The 11,966-nt window shown below is 31.2% G+C and overlaps 1 protein-coding gene across 1 annotated transcript; it reads left to right on the top strand.

The window, feature by feature from the left end:
* Positions 1 to 244: 244 nt before the first annotated feature.
* mRpL35 (mitochondrial ribosomal protein L35) lies at positions 245 to 11,086 on the top strand. Its single transcript, XM_035354147.2, has 3 exons — positions 245 to 455; positions 9,441 to 9,576; positions 10,633 to 11,086. Exons 1-3 carry the CDS (start codon positions 413 to 415, stop codon positions 10,985 to 10,987), a joined length of 534 nt encoding a protein of 177 aa, XP_035210038.1. The 5' UTR covers positions 245 to 412; the 3' UTR covers positions 10,988 to 11,086.
* Positions 11,087 to 11,966: the final 880 nt, after the last annotated feature.

The raw sequence follows: 11,966 nt of genomic DNA on the forward strand, positions 1-11,966 counted from the left end.
CTCCTTCAATTCTAACCTCCTTAAGGCTCCTATAGAGGAGCCTTAAGGAGGTTAGAATAGAGGATTAGAGGTTAGAATAGAAGGATTAGAATAGAAGGATAGAATCCTATAGAGGAGCCTTAAACGTCCTTGATAAAAACCGCATCATTCGTACTCGAACAAACCGCATTGTACGACAGATGCGAGTAACGAAATGAATTTGTGAGTACCGAATCGGTACTTCGAGTCAACCAACGTACCCGTTACTCAGTAACGAATTCATGCGGTTTGCTCCAGCTCTAGTGATTCGTGTATGAATGAAAGGTCTCTGAAATGTCAAACGGTTTAACGAAATTATAATTTAATGATATTAATTGTTTATCATTTATTGTAATTTTAAGATTCTAATATAAATAAGAAAAAAAAAAAAAATATGCTGAAATCACTTGTGGCTGCCGGATCGCAAGTTTTTAGAAGTAACTAAGATTTTTCATTTTATGTATTTTTACAGAAAATTTATGTTTTCAGTCCGTGTTAAGTATTTTATCCTTTTCATAAGATGATGATGGTAATTTCTCAGTATTATACTAAGTCAAAAATGAATATTCTATGAACTCCAGAAGTCAGGAAACTAATTGCTTATTCTTGTCATGCCTCAAATAAAAGAACCCTCATTCTGTATCATGAGTAGCCTGTGAGTAAACATTATATGTTCACTTTACGAGTATATGTAGAAAGCATATCCCATTTGCTTTTGAACGGCATTTTGAATGGATCTCTGTACATTTGTATATGTAGATGGTGTGATTTGGGTGTAGAACGTTTTGAGCACTTTGATCTACTTGCCTGTGTTCGTAAATTCTTGGGATCTAAATGAAGGAGTAGATTGGACAGATTATTAGGTGTAGCAAAAAGCTATAGTGCGAGATCAGCCTTTAAAGAAGTGTTTTATTTCAAAACTTTATTGATCACATTATGCATATAAATAAAATAAATACATAAAAGTGTGTAATGTTAGGATTTGACAGATTATGATTTTTGTTTTCATTTCTTCCATATTGTTTCATTTTATCAATAAACTCCTTTTATATAACGTATATATAAATGATTTCAGGCAGTATTGCTATAAATTTGCAATTCTGTTTAAAATTAAAATATAGATTGTTCCATTCAAAAGTGGAATATTAAGCCATTCTGTTTATTTGTAACAGCTTTTTATCATTCGCAGAGTTTGTATGGTCCTTAAGAGTCTTTAGGTTTTTTGGAATTGATTTCTGTACCTTGAAAGGCATTAATTTCGGCCAAGATCACCAGAAAGTCCTTAATTTTATTCATCTGAAATTTCTGTTTGTTTCTATGCCTCCCATTTTGAGTTTAAATTGGTATTGTGGTAAAATATTTTTGTTGATTCACTGACAAATATTGGTTGATCTTTACATTATGGTAACTTGGCGAAAATTTGGCAACCAACTCTCCTACAGCAACCCTCTATTTTTTTTTCCCCACCGCCATTTTGTCTTCACGAAGTAAAGACATGTTTCTTTTCTTTTTATCTACTGAACACTTCTTCCAACAATCTACTAGCCGAATTACACTTATGCTAGAAATTTTATCAAACAAAACTGCTTAATCATGACAAATATTCACTGCAAAATTCGGAAAAAGTGCACAATACCATACTCCTTACGCATTTTTCAAAATAACACATACACATAAACCATGTACACGCCAACTTATTTTTATTTAAAAAAAACATCCCAGAATTGCACAAAAATGGCATTGCGCATACTCTTCACTATATCCATGTACACTGCTTTTCTCTCATAAATTAGAAAAATTTCACGAAAATGCATGACAATTTTCTCAATCTTTAAACCCGGTAAAAAGAACATATATGAAATTACCTGATCGCGAAAAAGTATTTACCCTTTCCAAATATGAACATTTCCACATATAAAATAAAATATCCAAAAACTTTTACCTCTAAATCATCTATTACATTATACACGTCACCAACGAATTCATACCGCAAGCATTACAAATACTTAGTATCAAATATTTAAATTATTTCCATGCACGTTTATTTCAACTTAAACGTATACCAAATTCCTACAAACATAAAATTCACAAAATAACTATCATTTAATTAAAATATCACTAAACCATGTACACGTCGACTTATTTTTACTTAAAAAAACATCCCAGAATTGCACAAAAATGGCATTGCGCATACTCTTCACTATATCCATGTACACTGCTTTTTTCTCATAAATTAGGAAAATTTCACGAAAATACATGACAATTTTCTCAATCTTTAAACCCGGTAAAAAGAACATATATGAAATTACCTGATCGCGGAAAAGTATTTACCCTTTCCAAATATGAACATTTCCACATATAAAATAAATAAAATATCCAAAAACTTTTACCTCTAAATCATCTATTAAATTATAAACGTCACCAACGAATTCATACCGCAACCATTACAAATACTTAGTGTCAGATATTTAAATTATTTCCATGCACGTTTACTTCAACTAAAACGTATACCAAATTCCTACAAACATAAAATTCACAATATCATTTCATTAAAATATAATTAAATTCAAAAACACTACTTAAAATATAAATGAGCACATACATTAAATTAATAAAAATTACCTTACAATCCTAATTACTTTAAACTAAATCATTGCTAATAACAATTTTCCCAATAATACCAAATTCCTTTCCACCTTACATTTAGAACAATGCATAAAAATAATATCCTCAAATAATTAAAAATACTAACTTACCTAATCTTCTTCAGAATCTTTATTACGTGGCGGATACACTTTTCTAATTCATTCAATAAAATTATTGAAAGATTTTTTCTGCGAATTTTTCCTCCATACTTCCTCCGCTAAATAAAAAGCAAACTTCTCTTTATCACAATGCCTAAATACCCATTTCGAATTCACTTTAGTTAGGGCCATGGGATCCAAAAATTAAACAACACTGTTTCACACAACACAGAATAAAGCTAAATACAAAATTTCCACATTTTTTCCCGATTTCCCCCCTTTTCCGATTAAAGAACCATAATTCGTCCATTAATATCACATGACATATCCCATGATCTCTCATTTCCCTCACGCAAAATAATGCATAATCGGAACTGAGTACTGCTCACATTATTACAAAAGTCCCAGGTAGTAACCTTTATCGCCTCCAAAATGTCGCCAAACTACCAGTTACCATATTGTAAAGATCAACCCAAATATTATTTCATGGGTTATCATGTGAATTTGTTTCTATTTCTAATATAAATGGTGGGAACTACTCTTATATGCACCCTCAGGTCGTTAGCGAGAAACTCCACACTGCCATATTACTATTTAAATTTTTTGTCTACATTTCGAACTTTAAGCCTAAAATGTCTCCAAAAGCATGGTTTTCGCACATGCAAAAACCATGTTTTGAACAGACAATTTAGTCTAAAAATCCGAAACAAAAACAAAAAATGTAAATGCCAAAAACATAAAAGGGCTGATCTTTACAATATGGTAACTGGTAGTTTGGCGACATTTTGGAGGCGATAAAGGTTACTACCTGGGACTTTGGTAATAATGTGAGCAGTACTCAGTTCCGATTATGCATTATTTTGTGTGAGGGAAATGAGAGATCATGTGATATTAATGGACGAATTACGATTCTTTAATCGGAAAAGGGGGGAAATCGGGAAATAATCTGGAAATTTTGTATTTGCCTTTATTCTGTGTTGTGTGAAACAGTGTTCGTTAATTTTTGGATCCCATGGCCCTAACTAAAGTGAATTCGAAATGGGTATTTAGTAGGATTGAAAGGCGTAGTAATAAGTGTTTCTTTAAGGTTGTGCGAGATAGAAGTAAAGATGTTTTATTAAGTTATTTATTTTACCTGGTACCTTGGTGTGAACTATAAGTATGATTTTAAAGATCCTGAAACAGAAATAAGAAAAGTTAATCGGACACGTAATCAAGATTCTGAAGAAGAATAGGTAAGTTAGTATTTTTAATTATTTGAGGATATTATTTTTATGCATTGTTCTAAATGTAAGGTGGAAGTAAAGTAATTTCCGTAAACGTGCATGGAAATAATTTAAATATTTGACACTAAGTTTTTGTAATATTTGCGGTATGAATTAGTTAGTGATGTTTGTAATATAATAGATAATGTAGAGGTAAAAGTTTTTGGATATTTTATTTATTTTATATGGGGAAATGTTCATATTTGGAAAGGGTATATACTTTTTCGCAATCAGGTAATTTCATATATGTTCTTTTTACCGGGTTTAAAGATTCACAAAATTGTTATGCATTTTCGTCAAATTTTTCTAATTTATGAGAAAAAAGCAGTGTACATGGATATAGTGAAGAGTGTGCGCAATGCCATTTTTGTGCCATTCTGGGATGTTTTTTTAAGTAAAAATAAGTCGACGTGTACATGGTTTAGTGATATTTTAATTAAATGATAGTTATTTTGTGAATTTTATGTTTGTAGGAATTCGGTATACGTTTAAGTTGAAGTAAACGTGCATGGAAATAATTTAAATATTTGACACTAAGTATTTGTAATGCTTGCGGTATGAATTCGTTGGTGACGTGTATAATATAATAGATGATTTAGAGGTAAAAGTTTTTGGATATTTTATTTATTTTATATGTGGAAATGTTCATATTTGGAAAGGGTATAAACTTTTTCGCAATCAGGTAATTTCATATATGTTCTTTTTACCGGGTTTAAAGATTCAGAAAATTGTCATGTATTTTCGTGAAATTTTTCTAATTTATGAGAAAAAAGCAGTGTACATGGATGTAGTGAAGAGTGTGTGCAATGCCATTTTTGTGTAATTCTGGGATTTTTTTTAAGTAAAAATAAGTCGGCGTGTACATGGTTTATGTGTATGTGTTATTTTGAAAAACGCGTAAGGAGTATGGTATTGTGCACTTTTTCCCAATTTTGCAGTGAATATTTGTCATGATGAAGCAGTTTTGTTAGATAAAATTTCTAGCATAAGTGTAATTCGGCTAGTAGATTGTTGGAAGAAGCGTTCAGTAGATAAAAAGAAAAGAAACATGTCTTTACTTCGTGAAGACAAAATGGCGGCGGGGGAAAAAAAATAGAGGGTTGCTGTAGGAGAGTTGGTCGCCAAATTTTCGCGAAAAAATCGCCAAGTTACCATAATGTAAAGATCAACCCATAAAAGATTCTAACCAAAAATATTTGACAAGAATCCATGTACACAGTGATATATTTTAACTTCATCTACGAATTGCACAATCTAGGCAACGAACGAATCTATGAACTATGCACACCTCTCTTTAATAAATTAACATAACAACAATAAATTTCAAAGAATACCATCTACACAGCATCCTGTTTAAACTTTAAAAAAAAAAATCATCTACTAATTGCACAATCTAGGCATTGTGCATAAATCAACCAAATAAACTAAACTAAATTACAGGCAATTCAAAAAACAACAATAACAACAAAAATTCATAGAAAAAAAAACAACGAACATGACATTCTACAAAATAAAAACAGTAAAATAAAATGCACTTACCATAATACATTCCTGAATAAAATTTTGCCAGTCGCACAATGTCCGTGAACAAAAGTGCCACGATTTTGCTATATTACATGTCTTTCTGAGATTCAAAATTTTGAATGTAATGATAAAAACTTCCTCCAAAGTTAACTTGCTACACCAAAACCACAATCCAAATCTTAAACTCTGCTGAACCATTTGACTGCAAATCCACACAAGAACTATCAGAAACGCCCTTCTTCGTCCGAGTTCTCATAGCAGCTCCGCATTTCGAACTCCGTTTTAAAAGTCGCACAGAAATTCCAAAAATACACTTCAATCCTCATAAACACACCCATGAACAAAAGACTCGTTGACAACTCCAACAACTTTTAATACTAAATTTACTTTCCACACAATCTAAAAATCGACTGAAATCTTCCCACCACGTCTATCATTGCAACATGGGCCATTTCAAAACACTTACGGCACAAACCAAAGAGCAATTAAACCACTCCAGGAAAAGATTTTGTAACGTCAACAGGGTTACCATATAACACACAATCAAGCCAAAAACCAGCATAGAGCACACATTGCCACATTGGTGAAATTAGGGTGCATATAAGAGTCGAGCCAAATGGTGTAATACTCGAGTTCCGGAGCAAGAAGTGAAACATAAGCATTTTTAATTTCTTTCTTTTTCTAATAAAGAGCTCTTAAACAACTTCTGCTTTTGGGGATGTGAATTCTTTTATTAAATGGCTCTAAATTTGGTGACGTATCAACATTTTGTAGATTTTAAGATAAAATTTTTACTTCGGAAGTTGTGAATTTTTCAAACCTTTTTTTTAAAAAAAAGAATGTTGTAACATTGATAAATTTCATTAAAATAATGATAATATAATAAAGTTATATTTCAGAAATAACATTAAAATGAAACATTATTTTACATTATAAAGTAAAATTACATTCCAGTTTGGTGACTTATTGTGGCAATATTTTGAATCTGAAAAATAAACAAGATAATAATGCTATAAAACACAATTTATGAAGCAATTCTTAACAGAAGCAAAACAACTATATAATTATTTTAAAAAGCCATTTTTATACTTTATAGTAGGACTTTTTCCCCAGTGTAGTTCTCTCTCTAGGGAAGCAGTAGCAGTGGCTACAGGCAATCATCAGTTACAAATTATACTGATTATGACTTTACATCTCATTTTAACCTATACCGTTTGATATAAAATCTGTCTGCTATTTACTAAACCTTTAGACTGATCAAGTACCTGACGAAATGAGACACAAAAGGAAAAATCAGTATAATGTTAACTGTTAGTAAAATTAAATAAAATATCGCTAATGTTCTGTAAAATACGTCCAGCTATTATAAGTGTAAAATATTTAATACTACTTGACAAATTTTACAAAGTTGGTTTTATTCTCAAATTTATTTTATATTTTATGCTTAATAATAAAGCATCGTACTTATACATCTGTTTTATTCTTAGGATGGTATTACAAAAGGGAAATTCAGGCATAGATAATATCTTTAAATGAATTTATTCAGTTCTCATTGGTCCACCAGCGGCCGAGCGGTAAAGACGCTGAACATTAGTAGTTCGGTCCAAGGTTCGAATCCCGCGAACGGGGCATGGGTGTTTTCGTGGTTTTCCCCATAAGTAACGTGTATACGAGCCAGTTTCCATTAGAAAGTTCTTCACGAAGGCATCCCTCCCTTTTGGCAGATAGCCCTCGTGTGCTTTGCCATAATTGAATAATCCTATTCCAGTCAGTTCCCATTTCCTGATAGGTCCTTATTATTATTATTTTTAATGGTTCTTAAGCATCCTTAAAAGTATTTAATTACCATGTGCAGAAATGTGTACAAACCCTGATTCAGCTTCTGATTTAGTTAAATTTAACATGAAAGTTTTTAAACAGTAAATAGTTATATAAACTGATAATAATATGTTAGAGGTACAGATGGCTGAAAATGATGCACAGTTCAAATCTCAAAGCAAAATAAACTTGTACTTCTTTGTTAAGTACTTGTACTTCTTTGTCAAATTTCTCTGATTTTTATACAGTCAAAAGTCGTTAATTCGGACACCAGAATGATCTATAATCCGGACCTCAAAGCTAAAAACATTCTGCGCATGCGCCGCGTTGACACATGCGCATAGGTGTTAACGCGTGCGCGTAAGACCTTTACGACTGCGCATATGCGTGTGCGCAAGCGCAGAATACGTTTTCGCGTGCGCGTTTAATGTATAACGGATGGTACAAGCTAAAATTATCTAATTATCTATTTCAGTTAATGTTGATGATTGCGTTGTTCCTTAATCTTCGAATTGGATCTGGATTATTATTTTTTGCAGACTGTAAGAGCAATTTTATAAAAGTAAACTTGAACTTTCGATTATGTCAAATAGAATTTCCGATTCTGGAGCTCCCAAAGGATCGTACAAAACGAAAGTATGTTTCGATGTCCATCAAACAAAAAGTGAAATTGCTGCAAAAAATGGAAAAGAAATGTTTAATAAAGTAAACAAATAAATATTAAGCTTTTTTTTGTAAATTTTGATACCCTTTAGATTATAATTATTCTTTATTTCATAAATTAAGGTTTCATATTTTTAATTTTAGAATTCCTGCATGCCATCTTTTGAGATTTAAACTGATGATCTATAATCTGGAAAAATCGATAATCTGGAATGGCCGAAGTCCCGACGAGTCCGGATTAACGACTTTTGACTGTATTAGCCTAGATGCAAATTTAAATTCTTAAGCAGGGTTTCTTAAACTGTGGTTCGGGGGACCTTGCAGCAGGGGGTCGCGAAAAATTTTAGCAGTTTTGATATTTCTTTAACTTATTATAATAATTTTACAATTACCAAATATTTTTATGCAATGTATCTAAAAATAGATAAGGATAAGACAATACAGACAAAGAGAAAAAAAACGAAAACATTTCGACGCATTCTTTTTATAATATAAACGTTCATTTTCCTTGCTTTGAATGTGACGCTGTCATTTTGTCTGTTACTTATTTAAAATTTTCACACTGTTTTATGTCTTAAAATTAGAAATCAAAGTTAATGACCTAAACCTGCAATAGTATATTACAGTAAAAATAAAAAAATTGACAGTTTCACTCATGCATGTGTTAGATTTGCACATTACTTATGGGGTCTCACAAAATTTTTGTAAATATTATGGGGTCCTGGGAGTCGCGAAAAAATCTCGGTGATAAAAAGGGTTCGCGACTGAAAAACGTTTAAGAAACACTGCTCCTAAGTATTGTTTCTTCTTCTTTCCTCCCAACAGAAGAACAATATGGCCACTATTGTCATTTACTTTTGTTTTTTGGCATTGAATAACCTCTTTAGCTATCCATAAACATTACCGAGCTTTTTGTTGAGTATAATAATTTGCAATAAAGTCCTACAATCTGGTTCTCATGTTGAATATGATAACTTGCAATAAAGTTTTACAATCTGGTTGTCATTATGTTGAATATAATAATTTGCAATCAAGTTTTACAGTCCAGTGCCATCTTTAAAAAGCATTCATTTATCATTGAAAACACATTAGTTTGGTAATAGTTCTATTTCTTAAACAGTTTAGAATGTTCTCATATACAAAATTTAGACATCACTAAAGAATCTCATATTTTTTCAAAAAAAAAAAAAAAATAGCTGAATATGGGAAATAAAACTGTCATACATTGGAGCAGTTGTCTTTAAATATCTTGGATTTTAAAATACCCAGACTGCCAACATAATTATCTTGATGTCAAGAAAGTAATGGTTAAAACACAAGTATCATATTAATTTTGGATTTAGAACTATTTCTTAAAAAATGTCACATATTTTTAATTAATGAGTTCCCCCCCCCCCCTCCTTCCTAGGTTTCACTGGCTTGAAAGTTATGAATTCTCCTTCATGTTCTGCTCATTTCTCTAGCTGGATGAATTCGAATCAGAAGCCTTTAATAGCTGGTGTTTTTTCTGGAAACAATCTTCTTAATGAAAGAGCTCCAAATAGGTAAGATAGTGATCTCTTTTATGTATATGAAACTTCCGACATTATTATGATAACATTTGTCTCATTGTATTTTATTACAAAATCTTTGAAATGTGACTACAGGCCTGTAATTTTTTAATTATCAGCCTAGATATATATTTTCATATCATTTTTTTTAATAAAGTGAATAAATAATCTTAATCTGATTCTTAGTATGAGAAAATATCTAACTTTTATATGCTTTCTGTAGTAACTGAAACTTCATTAGCCCTGTCTGGATGGCTTGGAGTAAGGACTGTCTAAGACCAATGTAAGCGTCAAGCTTCTTACGTAGTACTGGTGGGTAGCACTTTCGATAACCAGTCAGATCTTCAGATGTGCATGTTCTCTGTGATCCTTGGGGGCTGGGAGCGGTGGCCCCTTGCACCTGGGGGTAGCAGTAGTAATACAGAAAAATTTTTAAAGTCTGCTGTCTCAGATTAGGGGTCCCAGGGTGGTAGCACTCCTCTCCTGGAGAATTCTGACTGGCTGCCCACCCTCTGCCTAATATGGGGCCTCTCAGTTGGGACCCAATATGTGTAGTGTCAAACCGATGGAACCTGCTTAATAAACATATTAACTCTTGATCATATAATTGAGAATGAAGTTGAGAGATTTTGAATTTTATCATTTAAAGTTATTTTATTTCAATGTGTTTCATTTATTTAGATTTTACGTGGTTTTAATTTAAATAATCTTGTGGAACTAATGCATTAATTCATTGCATTATTCCAGGAAGAATTTGTATGCGACGACCTTACCTGGTTTTTGGAAATTTGGTTTACTTTTAAGATAACATTATTTCATTGCCGTTAGTATAATTCTTTTAGTTGTTTCAATTCTCTTTACATTGAACAGGTTAGAATGAATTAACTATATGTATGGCTTATCATAATCATTTAGTTTGTGCCAGGAAATGCATCAGCCCTACCCAGCCCAATAAAGTCATTCAAAGTTTTAAAAAAACTTTAGTTTAGACCTTTTTTTATGTTTATTTAAACACTGCATTAATTTTATTAATTTATTTTTCTATTTCAGATCACTTTTATTTAGTGAAAATCCAAATATAAATGTGTCTAGAAGTGTGACTAAATTTTCTCTAAAGACTGGCAAAATGAAAAGTGTTGGAGCAGTCCTCTCTCGGTTTTATCGTTTAGATAATGGCCTTTGGATTCGTAGGAGAGCTGGATCTCATAAGCATCTATGGAGAAGAAATTATAAGTCACGATATGAAAAAGTACAGCATGTAGTTTGTACAAAAACACAATGTATAATGTTTGATAAAATGGTTTCTAAAGCCTATAAAAAGAAAAAATATTTTATTGATGATCCATTTGAGCCATATGAAAAGCGTAATAATTTTGACTATGTTCTGCCTATAAGGCATATCTAGAGATGAAATCAGTCTGTTTCTTGAAAGCAGTAGTCTTTAAAAACAACTGTTTGTATTTAAAAGGCATTTTAGTTAAAATAAAATTGTTATTACATATTTCATACTTTTGTAATTATTTAACTCACAGTGCAAAGGAATGATTCTTTGGCTGTATTTTATTCAACCACCGTAGACGCATTGTTGAATTTTTATACATGATCCTCTTTGTTGGTCAACTTATTTTCAATAAAAAAAATCACCTGAAACATTAATATTGTATGGTACATTTTAAACTTCCAGTTAAAAAAATAACTAATTGTGAGGAAAAAGTAATATTAAAATTGTATTAATTAAAACAAATTAATATCTGTGTTCGCAAAAAAAAATTAATAGGATTGTCTATAGCTGTTGTGTTTTACTAATTTTTCTATATTTATATATTTTATTTTATTTTAAGAAAATAGTTTTTTTCAGAGTATTTGAAAAAATTACTTCAGCATTTCTTACATTCACTTAGAAACAGGAAATAATCAAAATAGGATGTGAAAGTCAATTAACTTTCTTTGCTTGGGCATTTGAAACAAGTTGTTCTGCATGCTTAAGTATGTATTTTAGATTATTATTCTTTCAATATTTGTGCATAAATATAAATCCTGTAGTTTCTTAGCAGTTTATGGTAGCTGTAAAAATCTGCCATTTCATTGTTGATGTAGTTTAAATAGCCAATCATAACTGCATAGGAAGTCAAAGTCAATGCAGTTTAAATAGCTATTTAGTTAAATATTTCATACAATCTTGTAATCAATTTGTTCTCTCTATTTATGCAATACTTTTGCATGCTATGCATTCATGAAAATCTGCTTAAAAAAGTACTAGGCCAAATAAATATGAATACTTGAATCTTTATTACTATGGAAAATATACTGTGATATGCAAACTAATTGGGACCAATCGATTTTCTTCATAAATTTAAGTACATACCTTCACATAGAGTGATGAT

Source organism: Stegodyphus dumicola, chromosome 1, assembly GCF_044657685.1.
Source record: "Stegodyphus dumicola isolate Sdum_Otavi_A_Nest chromosome 1, ASM4465768v1".
Lineage (NCBI taxonomy): Eukaryota > Metazoa > Arthropoda > Arachnida > Araneae > Eresidae > Stegodyphus > Stegodyphus dumicola.

What these genes read in the sequence shown, in the direction of transcription:
- mRpL35 (XM_035354147.2), top strand. Translation starts at nt 413, where the DNA reads ATGCTGAAATCACTTGTGGCTGCCGGATCGCAAGTTTTTAGAA. An exon ending in CGGATCGCAAGTTTTTAGAA is followed by an intron (nt 456 to 9,440) that starts GTAACTAAGATT and finishes CCTCCTTCCTAG; the next exon opens with GTTTCACTGGCTTGAAAGTT. An exon ending in AATGAAAGAGCTCCAAATAG is followed by an intron (nt 9,577 to 10,632) that starts GTAAGATAGTGA and finishes TTTCTATTTCAG; the next exon opens with ATCACTTTTATTTAGTGAAA.